Source organism: Oncorhynchus gorbuscha, linkage group LG16 (assembly GCF_021184085.1).
Source record: "Oncorhynchus gorbuscha isolate QuinsamMale2020 ecotype Even-year linkage group LG16, OgorEven_v1.0, whole genome shotgun sequence".
NCBI classification, from domain to species: domain Eukaryota; kingdom Metazoa; phylum Chordata; class Actinopteri; order Salmoniformes; family Salmonidae; genus Oncorhynchus; species Oncorhynchus gorbuscha.
Genome location: NC_060188.1, coordinates 7,396,020 through 7,410,374, shown reverse-complemented (window position 1 = coordinate 7,410,374; position 14,355 = coordinate 7,396,020). Strand labels below are relative to the sequence as shown.

Sequence of the window (14,355 nt, the reverse complement as noted above, 5' to 3'; positions counted from 1 at the left end):
GGGTGAGTAGGAAGGAGGGAGATGGGGCTGGGGGAGCAGGGTAGAGAGGGGTGAGTAGGAAGGAGGGAGATGGGGCTGGGGGAGCAGGGTAGAGAGGGGTGAGTAGGAAGGAGGGAGATGGGGCTGGGGGAGCAGGGGAGAGAGGGGTGAGTAGGAAGGAGGGAGATGGGGCTGGGGGAGCAGGGGAGAGAGGGGTGGTAGGAAGGAGGGAGATGGGGCTGGGGGAGCAGGGTAGAGAGGGGTGAGTAGGAAGGAGGGAGATGGGGCTGGGGGAGCAGGGTAGAGAGGGGTGAGTAGGAAGGAGGGAGATGGGGCTGGGGGAGCAGGGAGAGAGGGGTGAGTAGGAAGGAGGGAGATGGGGCTGGGGGAGCAGGGGAGAGAGGGGTGAGTAGGAAGGAGGGAGATGGGGCTGGGGGAGCAGGGGAGAGAGGGGTGAGTAGGAAGGAGGGAGATGGGGCTGGGGAGCAGGGGAGAGAGGGGTGAGTAGGAAGGAGGGAGATGGGGCTGGGGGAGCAGGGGAGAGAGGGGTGAGTAGGAAGGAGGGAGATGGGGCTGGGGGGGGGAGCAGGGGAGGGGTGGGGGAGTAGGAAGGGGTGGTAGGAAGGAGGGAGATCGGCCTGGGGGAGCAGGGGGGGAGAGAGGGGTGAGTAGGAAGGAGGGAGATGGGCTGGGGGAGCAGGGGAGAGAGGGGTGAGTAGGAAGGAGGGAGAGGGGCTGGAGGAGCAGGGGAGTGAGGGGTGAGTAGATAGGAGGGAGATGGGGCTGGGGGAGCGAGGGGTAAGGACATAGAGATATGTGGTATTTAAAATGTTCTATTTACATATGTGGTTAAAAGAAGAGCACTCAGTGAGATATTATAAATCTTAAAATCAAGTACTTACTTATATAGTACTTTAAAGTATGTGCACCTCTTTGGTTATGTAGGCAATCACATTAGTGGCATTCAGGATGTATGATACTGAACAGAGTGACTTAGCAACACCTTTTCTAAATACTTATTGGCTCCATTCACTGCCTGACTTCATCTGGAACTGTCAACGTGTTTTGTTTGACTTCCAACAAAAATGCTATTAGTCAATTAGTGGATGCTGGGAGGGGATAATGAGAAGTAACATTTCTTTGCTGTAAATCTAGGATCAACAGCATGGCTTTGAGCATGTGCTAATGGCTGAATTGATAGGGTTTGTTCAGTGTTGTTCTACGCTCATAGGATTTGCAGGCTTTTGTTCCAGCCCACATCAACACACATGATTCAAGAACAGGTGTGTTAGTGCTGGGCTGGACCAAAAACCTGCATCACATGAACAGGATTGAAAACACTGCGTTTGAATGAGAGGCATTGTTAACTGTCACATTTGCATATTCTTTTCTCCTTCTTTCATTCCTTTATTCCCTCTCTCTCTGGATTCTACCTCTGACCTCGGTGGATGTCTTATTGCTGGTGAGTTTGGGAAAGATTTCTTTCTGCCTGGTATACTGAAATCATCCCTCATTTCATATTTCACCCTCTTTTGTCTCATGGAATCAGCTCCCCTGTAAGCCAGTCGATCCTTTAAAAGCCCCGGCAAGGAATGAGTCTGGTACCAGATCTGTTTGTTCTGTCTTGCCATCTTCTATGGCAGTGGTCACCAACCTTTTCTGAGTCGAGATCACTTTCTGAGTCAAAATCCAAGCCGATATCTACAGCTCAGATTTGTTTAAAACATGACTTAAACGTAAGCCCATTACAAACAGTTCTGTAACAATGAGGTTTGTGCAGTAGGCTATAGGCCCAATACATTATCATTGCATATTGCTATGCTTGAATTGCCCTGCCAATGTTGTTCTTCTCAGACCATTTTGAAATTATATTTAAAACATTTAGGTATATGATCACACTGGTAATTGCAATGCAAGCTTATCGGAGCACTCTGCTATCGACTACTCCTTCAATGCAGCTGCAGTGCTAGTTTTAGTGGAAGTAGGGAGAACGCACATTTTATTGGTTAAAGTGTTGACTGTGCTGAATGACAACTTAAACATAAACTTGCTCACAAAAACAGCAGCTCTTTGCTGTATTCGTAAACTTTTTGAAATCTCACAGTATCAACTTTACTGTGCATTCTAGGCTTCATTTTACCGTCTATGGCTCAAGGAAACTGTGCACACACGGTGATCTGAGCTACCTGATTGGCCAGTGGTAGGCATATAGGTGCACTTGATTTGCTCTTTGGGCCTGCTGTGTTGTCTGACTTCTACCTTCAGACGCATGAAATTGTAAAAGAATGGGAACCCTGCCTTCCTGGTGCAACTAATGATGCTGAATCAAGTGCACCTACCACCAACAGTGAAACGGAAAAACACAAGGAACACAAGGCTTTATTATTGTTTTTTTTTACAGAAATGTTTGGTGATCTATTAGGAATGCCTTGGAGATCGACCAGTCGACCGTGATCAACCGGTCGGTGACCACTGACCAGGCTATTTCCCAGCCGAGGCCTCTGAGGGATCAATCGTTCTGGGAATGTTTCATAGGGGATTTGATGATAGTCTTTGAGCTGCTCAGTGAATCCTCTTCGGAGTGAACTTGGTTTGACGAAAAGGGAAGAAACTCCCTCTGCAAACAGTGGGCATGGCCTTGTGAGCAGAAACATGACTTCTCATGCTGTACCACATGGGAGTCCTTTAGGCTTTAGTCTAGGGTACATGTTAGTCCCCGTTCAGGACTGAAGGAGTGTCAGCTTTGACCGTTGGAACGAACTGCTGTGTCCAGACTGGATTTGCTGAGGGCTTCCTAGACACAAATGCTGCCAACACCGCTCCCCAATAACAACAGACAATTGCTCATACTAATTTTCATCTGTTTTCCACTTCCATTTCTTAAAGCTGACTATTACTCATCCCCTTTGTTCTCATGTTTTGTGTGTGTAAAGGCCCAGACCTCGGGCCTACTGCCTGGCAGACAGTGACGAAGAGTCCTCCAGTGCTGGATCGTCTGACGAAGAGGATCCCCCAGAAATCCCCATGGACATGCTGGGGGCGGAGGGGTAAGAACATCATTTGCATCAGGCCGTGTCTGTCTGTTTCCATTTGTGTGTTTTTATAGACTTCAGAGACTCTTTCTAGCACTAATTGGTGAATTGCAGCTCATTTTAGCTGTTAGAATATTACAATGAAGAAGATACAGAGAACACAGTCAATTATGCAGGCTAATAATCGTGCAGCAATTGTTGGTTATACTTTTTTTTACAGCCCAGTTTAAGGTATTGTCCTAAGTGCCACAAACAGATACAGGCAGGAACTGCTTTCCGGCCCAGAGTGACAGAACGTACCCACTCACTGCCCTGTATAGTGGGTGGAGGGAGAGACTAATGAATATCTGATGATGCTGACTCACTCCCTCCTCTTCCTTTTCCGACATCTCTTTCACCTCCTTCACTTCCCCTCCTCTCCCTCATTCTCCATCTCCTCTTTCTGCTCTTTGTCCTCTCTCCTTCTTCTTCCTCCTATTACTTAATCTCCTCCTCTTCCCTCACAGTTTCGTCGGAGGCCACCGGCCCAGTAAGATCATGAGGTTTGTGGACAAGATCGCCAAGTCTAAGTACTTCCAGAAGGCCACGGAGACAGAGTTTATCAAGAAGAAGATCGAGGAGGTGTCCAACACGCCACTGCTTCTCACCGTGGAGGTGCTGGAGTGCCGCGGGATGCTGGCTGTCAACATACCACCCCCACCCACCGACAGGATATGGTACGTTCCATCCATCCCACCTCCCCTCACTGACAGGATAATGGTACGTCACAATACCTTCATACAGTTACATACCACCTCCCCCACAATTAGGATACAGTATACTTAGCACCTACCCCCGCAGACAGAATTTGGTACATTCCGCTCCAGGGGTAAGGTCTGAATATTGAATATCCAGTGTGATTATGAATGTTATTCAGCTATAGAGATACAGAAGGGCTTAGCCTGGCTTGTTGACACAGTAGCCCACATGTCCTCTGCTGGTAATATGAAGTAGAGGAGTCAAAGCATTATAAAAAGGAAGACTAGACTAGTAGCTTACTAGTTCAACGGGTATAAGAGAAACCTTCTCCAGGATAGTAGGATACAGTAAGCAAATGGGTGTAACATAGGGAACCTTCCCCGTCCAGGTATGGCTTCAGGAGTCCCCCCCACTTGGAGCTGAAAGCCCGGCCCAAGCTGGGTGAGAGGGAGGTCACGCTGGCCCACGTCACCGACTGGATCGAGAAGAAACTGGATCAGGAGTTTCAGGTACGCTGAGAACAGGGAGAGTAGAGCATTAACAGCTCTCTACTTGGATTATGTAATAACTGTATTGTGTGATCTGAAATCCAGGAGCTTTGACTGAGCTTTCCCTGAACATGGGATCTGCCTGGGAACATCTCTGGGCTCTATAGTCTTTCCTGGTCAGAAAGATCTAAGTCCCCCTAACTATTTGTTAATACAATTTGATTAATCATATCATCACATGAATGTATCTTTTGTTCAATATGTATCGAAAGCTTTGCATCTCTTCCCTTGTCAACAAAGTGAATGTCTTCCCAGTGTTAGACAATGATGGGACTGGGACAACAGAAGAGTGGTGTGTGATGTATTTACAGCAGCCCACCAAGCTGTACTTCAAAGACAGTATGCTTGTGGCTCTCTGTCTTCATATAATGATCAGGCTGCTCCTAGAACTCTGCCCTGAGGCACACCTGTTCACAACTCAGTTATTCTGCCAGGCTACGAAGTAGAACTACATGTATCCCTGTTTGAGACTTCGCTACATTATTATTATCCTTACCACACACACTCAGGCACAGAAGTACGCACAAATCAGTTGTGAGTCACCATGTATGGCTTCCCAAAAATACCAGACTCCAGACAATCCCCAAATCCAATCACACAGAATAAGATTGACTGCAGTCTCCTGGGTTTTTGTCCGAAATCTGCCTTTCTGCTGTAACTGGTGTTGAGGCCTGTTTGTTGTTTTCACAGAAACACATACTGTATAACTACTATAAATTGCTATTTTGTGATACCAGCTAGACCAAAGCACCTCGTTCAGCATTCAAGTGATAAACTAAGATGTGTGTTCTTGTCAAACATGCACAGACAAAAGGCTTATCATAAATGTAATAAATATTCGTGGCACACCTTTAGCTTGAAGTGTTTTCTGTTTTACTCCTAGTTACTCAAGTTCTCGTTTTTGTTCTCACAGAAAATATTTGTGATGCCAAACATGGACGACCTCTGGCTACCCATCATGCACTCTGCCATGGACACCCGTTCTAATGCCAACCTGGCAACTGTGACAACATCGACCGATGCCTTGAGGGACCCAGACCTCTCGGAGCCTGAACTCTTTGACGTGTGAAGACAACAAGACTCTCCGTTTCTGGGGTGTTGCTAAGGATAAGTCACTGGCGACCTGACATCCCAGTAACCACTGGTGCCAGCGTCGCAGTGGGCGGGGCTTACTGTCCTCCCCTCAGGACAGTGGGCCAATCCCACAGCCACTCGACTGTGGATCCTCTACCAGGAAGTGAGATACTTCGCACTTGGCTGGGAAATACTGCATCATTGGTTTGAGGGAATATTAATCCGAGCACGGTGTCAATCAGACAGGTCATGGATTCACCTGGATTCACAGACCATTTGGATTGTAAGTGTGTGTGTGGTCAGACAAATTGCCATGCAGTGTAAACTGAAGAACCACACTACCTGTGATATACAGCAGCTACACCAAACGTCATAGATGAACATGAAAAGTGTGTGTACTAATCGAATTCCATGATATTCCCTGCATTTCTTTTTCCATTGACTTTCAGACCCGAAACCCATGAAAAAAGAATGGGTGTAGATGGTCATAGAGAGAAGGCTGTGTGTGTGTGTGATTTGTCACATGCTTCATCATCTAATGCACATATGGGCATTGTGAGACAATGTCTATCCCTCTCTCCGCCCCCTCCCCATCCATCGCGTGGCATTCCTTATGCAAACAGGTCAACAATACCATCCTACCCCCAAAACAACTCTAACTGCATGTGGTAGTTACTGAATACCCTTGCCTGAGACCTGAAAATGTGTGTTGGATCCTCAAGATGTCTATGCTTTAGCTCAGCGTGCTCACACACTCTTGTGGCATAGGTATGAAACCCGAGTAAGTCACAGATGAAGGCCATATATAGTAGTTACTGACTGTATAGCTTGGGAGCTTTCATCAAATGCATAGGGCCTTCAGTGTCTTCTGTCCACCATTGCCTCAGCCATTCTGAAGTCAAACCACATTGTTGATGTGTACAAATACCAACCATAAATCTATGTATTGTCACAAGTCTTACAGCTATGATGTCAAAAGAGGTGTGTAGTGTAGACAGAAGGCCTAATGAATGTACATGTAAAGCAGGCAGTTCCCTAACTGGGTCAAATATAAAGGACCCTAATAGACTGCTGACTTAGGGCTCGATTCAATCAGATCCGCTCTAGGCGACATCTACATAATGGTTGTTTTGCTGGTGGAACTGCATTAGAGCAGTCAAATCCACAAGCGGCTTCTGGAATTATACCTAAAGCAGACATTGCCATTGTGTTTTGAGTCGCATTAAGAGAAATCCTATGCAGACCCGTTTACAAGTTCCAACATTGGAATGTGAGATGTTTTCTACACCTTAATTATGCTGATAGAAATTATATATTTTTTGTTGATTTTCAATTTGAGTGTCATTATTTCTATATAGACTATACTTTCTCATTCTGAACTTCTAATGTGTGGGCCGGTGTGGCTTTGTGACAATGATCACAAGAGCAGCTGCTCACCGATTTCACAGCTTCAAGTTACACCTCCAAAACATTAGCTTTGCGGGTATCGTCTATCCCTGGTAAATGCTTGATCTGATTGAATCTAGTCATTACTTTGGCAGTGGTAGGAGATATTTCCAGAGTTAATATTCTGTCAACTGTTTTAAAACGCAGAGGTCAAATGCATTTGTCTCGTCTTATAAGCCAAGCAGCACTTTCACACACCTCTTTTTAAAACTGTTTCTCAACCTTTTTTGTACCAGCAACTGGCAAAGCTGGTGTCTTATTCAGGGGGTGACCTTGTACAGCAAGTCTCACAATACAGAAACAGGAGATAGGCTCCTGCCCCGTGGTCCATTGTGGTTCGGACAAGGCATGCTTAGTTACTGCCAAAACTATGCGTTTCCTCTTTGGAGCACCACTGCGCTACATTACTTCATTGTCAGACACCCATCGGAGGGACTGATCAGCAACATCCCAGGGCCCGGCGGTTGAGCACCACTATCTTAGACCACGTTCACCAGCTAGGACACGGTACAGCTTTCACACACTCAGATTCTGAACATGTTTAGATGCCTGCAGCTGGTGATTCAAACAGCCATAACTTATGTTAGCCATACCGCTCAACCAATGGAAACATGAGCCATTCAGCAAATATGACAGCTTTTCGTTATCAATTTCCTGTCTTGAAATACCCTACTTCATGCTATGTACATATGAAAAATAAACTTCCCCGCAAATTTCAGATTCATGAAATTTGCCAATAACTTTAACCGGTAACATTTGGGTTTGCCACAACTTTGTTCAAATGTTTGTGTATGAGGCAGAAGTGCCACTTGAATAACAAGAAATTCTAGTCAAATGTTTACAGCTAAGTCAAGTGTGCGTGTGAAGTCATGTCATAGGTTCTTTCCTCATACGCCACCGATCATTACATTTGCAGTGATGGGAAAAATATATCTGGAATTTGTTGCATCAAGCGATGTCACTACAGTTCTGATCAATAAAACATTGCTTGCATGTAACTAGTCGTGCTTTGACGACAGTACCTCATCCTAGGCTCATTCAAACTAATGAGTGGTTGTTTGGGCCATCGTGACTTTGTGCTTTTGAGATATAGGGACATTTGCACAGATCACACAACAGGTTAAAATGTCACTGAATAAATAGTATGCAGAGCTAAAAAAAAAGGTTGATTTCATCTGCCTATAACAATACTGGTTTATTCCTTGTAGCTCTAAAATTAGGGAATGGTACTTCAATCATTAAGTATTCAGATTAAAGCTCAGAATACACACACATGACAAATATTAGTGAGTAGATGTGAGTTGCATTTAAAAGAGAAACTTGGGATGAAATGCCAAGTAACCCCAGTTATAACAAGCCTTTGATTTGTTCTTGCAGCTGTAGCTTGGCCTACAGAGCCATGGAGAGGGCTCTGCTGGTTCAAAGACAGTGCATACAGTTACGATATAAATGAAAACCAAACATTCCACTACAAATTTAACTTTATTGGACAACTTAAATGAATAAATTGAGTTGTATTAGTTGAAGTCTCTCCGTGGTATTCATTTTGCACCACATTGGACTCCCATGACTGCATCTAGAACCATGAAGAGAAAAAAAAAAATCACAAATAAGCCCACTATTTCAAACAGTCAGTCAGTTTGATATGAGAATGGGTTATGTCAGAATACAAAAGGTAACTTCACCATCAATCAGAAGTCTAACGCATTAAACATCATTCATAACCCCCCCCCCATTGCACTACAGATGTCGAGATCACAGTATTCACCTTCATGTCTTTGAGGGAAACCAGAATGCTGCAGGGTTCCTTCGTAGAAAGGAGCCACGCTGTTAATGGCTTACACGCCACCTGCTCCAAGACAAGCCACATTAACTCTACGATTCCCTGAAGTCGCAAAGGCAAAAATAAGAACAAAAAAGTTATTCGCCAAGACTGGAGACAACCACATTGATGTCCATGCCTGGGTTATGAGTCAGAACAACAAGAGTTAACTTCACTGTCAATCAGAAGTCTAACGCGTTAAAACATCATTCACATAACCATGGATATTTTCTATAGTTATTGAATTGCCGTTGCATGCAACTACCTCAAGAGAACACAAGGGGTTCCATTGTCCCAACGTGGACTCGAGGGCCATGCTGCGGACCACGTGCGCAGTCTCCGCACATGATTGTGGTGCTCGTAATGGCCTCAGACTTTCCTGGGGAATAGAATCAAAACATTAACGAAATGATTTAGCATCAAGGATGTTTAAAGTCAATCCAGATGTCGATAAATGAACCTTACCTTGAACGAGTCGTAAGTAGATAGTTAGCCATTAGCTAATGGCCTTTTCACTGAGTTCCTTGCCAAATTACATAATAGGGATTAGTTGGACGTTCACTCACTACAGTTTTCAATGTATAATCTTCTAGCGTCCATCAAACAATATGGGTAAACAAAATTCGAGTTTAGTCTGCGCAGACTGAGCCACGCGTCTGTAACCAGCTCCATGTTCCTCTTGCTTGATGTAATGTGACCGGAAGCCCCTCGACGAATTTATACTTGCTTGCAAAGCATATCCGGTAGCTAGCTATGTACTTATTGGTGGAGAGACATCCTAGAATTTCCCCCCTCCTCCACTGTTTCGGACTTCGCAATCTAAGTCCAACACCCACATATTCATTTCAGGAAGATGCAAGTTGGACCGGCACAGAGCCAGAGACAGAGACACTTGATTACCGAAGCAAGAAGAGTAGCAACGCCACAGACAAACTGACATGTTTTGATATCGTAACTCTTTGGGAATGCCTCTTTAAAACTTGATTGTATCGACGCATTGCATTCTATGTAACTCGTACTACCCCGTCTGGACTGTATGATGGACTGGACGGTTAGCAGTCGGGCCCTATTGTGGTGCATTTTCACGTTAATGTGTAGTATTGACCCACTTCAAATGGTAAGTAGCTAACCTAACTTACGATACTGAACCTTAGTGGGAGGAATTGGCATATTGGCTAACTAGTTAGCTAATGGGTTTAAGGGTTAACACCTAGCTAATATTTACAACTAGTTAGCTAGCTGATATTTTTGGCTAAATGGTTATTAGCTAGCTAACGTTTGCTAGTATACTTGGCTGGTTGGCTAGCTAACAACCAGTTATATATTTTATGCCTAGTTAACCAGTGTCGACTCCAACTAAGCTAAGGCCAATATAGTATGTTGTTAAATTGCTTGAAGTAGTTACTGTAGTATTAGCTTGTCTCCTGTTTTTGTAGTAGGGATAAAATGACAGATAATGTATTGTACAGCATTTATTCATCAACCTAGCCATTAAGTCACACTAGTTGGCTAATCTAACCATGCCATAAGATGAAGCCAAGGCATTAGAGCCAGGCTGGGGACCCTAGCTAAATTGATACGATTAGACTTTAGACCCCCATGTAAAGAGTCTGTCAGTAAAGACTAATCAGGTGAAGTTCCACCACCTCACTGGTTGCTGGAGCAAGCCCATTGCTATGTGTTAAATGTTTCTTTCTAAAACCTAAAATAAAAATATTGTGATAGTGCTTTCAAAATGTAGCTATCCAACATGTAGCTTTATGAATAGCAGTGCAGGGATGTTTGTTTAACACCCTCAGTGCCCTAGTAATTCAGCATGCTTCTTCTGGTTGTGATCATACTCTTACAGTCAGACTTGTAGGTAAAGCTGGGCAAAAATCCATATAACGATAAATTGACTATTGTCATAATAACAATACATTGAACTATAAGTTTAACATTAATGTGGGCCAGTTTTTTATTTTCATTTATTACCCTTAGCTACAACATTTAAAGTAGTATTATTATCAGTTTCCCATCAACTATCACCCATATTAGAAAACTGATTTAATTTAAAACTTCACATTTCTCTAGTAGGCCCCTATAGGGTATTTATTGTAATGAATGATATCAGCAAAATGTCCATGATAAGTGGTCGGTTTGGTTGGTGTTGATAATTTTTGGTTTATTGTCCCAGGTCCTTCTGTAGCTCAGTTGGTAGAGCATGGCGCTTGTAATGCCAGGGTAGTGGGTTCGATCCCCCGGGACCACCCATACGTAGAATGTATGCACACATGACTGTAAGTCGCTTTGGATAAAAGCGTCTGCTAAATGGCATATATTATATTATTATTATATATTACTTGCAGGCCGTGCTACCATGTGCGTATAGACAGAGTTCAGTCTGTGTATGTTCTGTTTGACTGTGTGTGTGTGTGTGCGCGTCCTATCTTATCACAAGGCCAATGGCTGTGCAGGCACTTTGTGCGGCTGTCTACGTGCAGCCGCGGCAGAGACAGTGCCACAGGTTTTTGACAAGTGGAAGGGAGCTCAAATGGCCATGCACAGAGAAATCACAAAGCAAACATGCTTGATGTTTTAAGTCTCTGCACACACTAATATCTGGCCATCTGACCTGCCTACGTGTGCATTGCATGTGGGCAAAACAAGTAGACAATTAAAATAAAACCACAGTGAAATTTAATGCAAGGTGGTGTTGAGGGCAAGATGCTCAAGATGGGACACGCAGGTTGTTCAACACAAAATATACATAACCTGGTCATGCATAGCCATTTGTACACCATGTCAGTTTAATTTCTTCACCTTTTCAAAAAAAACATTTCCTCTTAGATTTTGATCTGTGGTCACCAGATAATGAGCATCATCAGTTCCTGTCTTAATTCATGCCTGCACACAAACTGTGAGCGCTACAGCGAGTCTACAAATGGGAGGAAACATTCAGACTGTTTTGGAAATGTTCCATTGAAGGTGAATTAATGGAGGCAAGGTTGATAAAGCACTTGCTAGAGTTGAGCATTAATTACCTTGTGCAAATTGTCAAATTTGCTGTCAATAACACCTCTTCAAGGCAATGGTCTGTTCTGATATAGTAGGTCAGTTAACAGGGATCCTGCAGATTTAGGTTGGAAGGTCATTTCTACATTCAGTTCCACTAAGTATTTCTGAAGCAGCTTGTACCGTGTCCGGTTTCTGTTCTCCATGTCCCTTCTGGAGGGTGCATCTAGCGTCAATGTTTTTCACTCTCTTTTTGATTCGGCCTATGAATTCTGTAGGCTAGTGCCTCCCTTAGATGTTCCAGTAGTGGTTGAGAACATTTAGGCCTAAGCCTAGATGCAATGTAAACATTTAAAAACACTTTCTCATCGGTCTCTACCACTGAGACCTTTAGCACTAAGCATCAGTAGCATTACATTACACTGAAAAAGTACTTGTTTGCCCCTCCTTTGTGTTCCCTCTTCCTTGGAAGGCTTTGATTCCTATTGACTGATGGTGGGAAACCTGCCAATCACATGTACAATGTACACATGTACAATCACATGTACCTGATACCACTGAGAACTCTTAGGCATGTTCATTCTGTCTCTCTAATGGAACATGGCCTCATTGCAGAGGAAGAGTGAAAGCTCGGAACCTGCCAAGAATTGTTTCGTCAAGTTTGGGTATATTATGTAACCCTAGCAGTGTTACGCAATGTCTGACTTCTTTCCCTGGTAAAAAGCATTAGGACATGCAAATCAAACGGGGCCTGCTCCAATGACCTTTTCTCTCTACTCCTGCTCCCAGATACAGACCCGTATAGAACTGAACTCCCCTCCTCTATACTATCAATCATACCGTATAGCCTAACAACCGCGTACAGATGTCTCAAGGATGTACTTTTAGGCCTGAAGGTGTTAAACGTTGTTTCGAACAGAGTGCTGCTTCTCACAAACTCACAACCGTCTGACAGATGTTCCAGAGATGTTGATTTTGAAACTGAGAGCAGGCTGGAGGTTTGTGGGGATGAATAATAATACATTGATATTGATGGTTATTGTTTTACTGTTCCTGCTACTGTTCTTATGAGGTGATAAGCCAGTGGGAACAACCACAGGTGTCCAGTATTGACACAAGCTCTCTCCGGTGTGTAGACTGTAAGATTACAGCAGGGTTAACTGAACAAACAAACCCAGAAACACACGCTTCCTTCTTTTTTTTATATATACCATATACCTTTTTAGATAAACTGCTAAATAAATGAGCTGTAGCTAGCAAACAGCACCTAAGTGAAGTGGTTAGGTTATAATTGCTTTGATTTCATCAGATAGGCCTAGCTTCATACAGTAACCTTGGGTTTCTTTCGTTACTCCAGCAGGCCGAGTGTGTTTGGTCTGGTCAATTTCGTAGACTGTAGACGGCTGGGAGGAAGACAACATAACAAGGCTGTCTGATTCATAGAAGGCCAGGGGTGATTCACTGAAGTGTACTCTGTTTGTTCTGGATGCCATGTGGTCCTCAGGCCCTGGCTTGCTGGTTGTGATGGGGGGGGACACATTGGTTTCTGGCCTAACAGCACTTAGGCCTAGTTCTCCCTTGTAAGTGTCTGAGTGCTGGGTAGGGCCTGGAGTAATTATAGATCAGTGATCTGCCTTTAACAGAAACAGCAGGGACTAGTTATACTATCCTGAGTGCCCTTTGGAGGGGATGTTTCATCCCATTGAATTAAGATGTTCAATTCTATGTTCTACTGTTCTAACTTTGGTTTGGCTGGAGGAGTGGGGGTGGGGTTAGTGGTGTAGGTTGGTACACACACAAGTCATGCACGGTATTAAAATCCCTCTGGCCCTAGCTGCCTCCTTTTAGCTGGGTCATGGCTATAAGAGATGTATAGCTTTTGTGAAATTAATGTCAAAATATGTTTTTATGTTTTTGGTGTATATTAGCTATCCCTAACCCTTCCTAACCTTAACCTGCTATGCTAATTATCCTAACCTGCTAGGGAAAGGTATATTTTTTTTACAAAAGCTGTATCCCATCTAGTCAAAACCCTTGAGCAGCCAGAGCACTCTACAGACACTCCCACCTGGCCTCTTCCTGTGCCAAAATCAAAATGAAGACTACGTATCGCATATCAGTGTGATGTTTTTTTTTTTTTTTTTAAGATCCCTTGCACTCACTGACCACAGAGACTTCTAAGGAAAGAAACACCCCCTTGGCTTGACCGGGCCTCTGTCAGAGCTTAAAGTGTGGTCAGTGATTCAGGCGCGGCATACACCCACTTAAGCCTGCATACATTTTTGGTTGTTTCATTCCTTCTCTCCAATTGCTGTCCATGTTTTTCTACTGAACCCAGTCAAAGTCTGCCCATGTGGGCTTGTGTCCCTCTCCCAGAGAGAGTGATATGAGAAGGACTGGAGAGAAACATTCACATGTCCATCTCAGCCCACTCTTTGTCTGTGCGGTGATTGAGAAAGACATTTCTCCCTGAGTTCCACAGTAAAGCAAGCCGACCATGCTTGCTTTATCAGCCCAATATTTTTTTATGTAACCTTTATTTAACTAGGCAAGTCAGTTTAGAACAAATAATTATTTACAATGACTGCCTACCCTGGACGACACTGGGCAAATTGTGAGCCGCCCTATGGGACTCCCAATCACGGCCAGTTGTGATACAGCCTAGCATCGAACCAGGATCTGTAATGACACCTCTTGCAGTGAGATGCAGCCACAATGTTGA

The 14,355-nt window shown here is 44.0% G+C and overlaps 2 protein-coding genes, 1 long non-coding RNA gene and 1 other non-coding gene across 5 annotated transcripts in view; 2 read left to right on the top strand and 2 right to left on the bottom strand.

The window, feature by feature from the left end:
- tex2 (testis expressed 2) overlaps positions 1-8,339 on the top strand; it is a 55,163-nt gene extending 46,824 nt beyond the window's left edge. The window contains 4 exon segments of the mRNA XM_046305313.1: positions 2,913-3,026; positions 3,518-3,727; positions 4,138-4,258; positions 5,211-8,339. Of these exon segments, the coding sequence (XP_046161269.1) occupies positions 2,913-3,026; positions 3,518-3,727; positions 4,138-4,258; positions 5,211-5,366 (601 nt within the window). The 3' untranslated portion in view covers positions 5,367-8,339.
- Positions 2,142-9,581, bottom strand: LOC123999475. The gene is made up of 5 exons (XR_006832459.1): positions 9,105-9,581; positions 8,905-9,018; positions 8,586-8,702; positions 4,050-8,393; positions 2,142-3,012 (listed from the first exon to the last, which is right to left on the bottom strand). It is a non-coding gene; the product is annotated as an uncharacterized LOC123999475 (long non-coding RNA).
- LOC124000959 lies at positions 8,110-8,251 on the bottom strand. The gene has a single exon (XR_006832722.1). It is a non-coding gene; the product is annotated as a small nucleolar RNA SNORA50 (small nucleolar RNA).
- The window catches only part of ern1 (endoplasmic reticulum to nucleus signaling 1), a 33,329-nt gene continuing 28,377 nt past the window's right edge, over positions 9,404-14,355 (top strand). For both annotated transcript variants that reach the window (XR_006832458.1, XM_046305314.1), the window contains exon 1: positions 9,404-9,756. Coding sequence is in view for 1 of the 2 variants with exons in the window: in XM_046305314.1 (XP_046161270.1) it covers positions 9,676-9,756 (81 nt within the window). In the remaining variant the exon portion in view is untranslated. The remainder of the gene's footprint in view (positions 9,757-14,355) is intronic.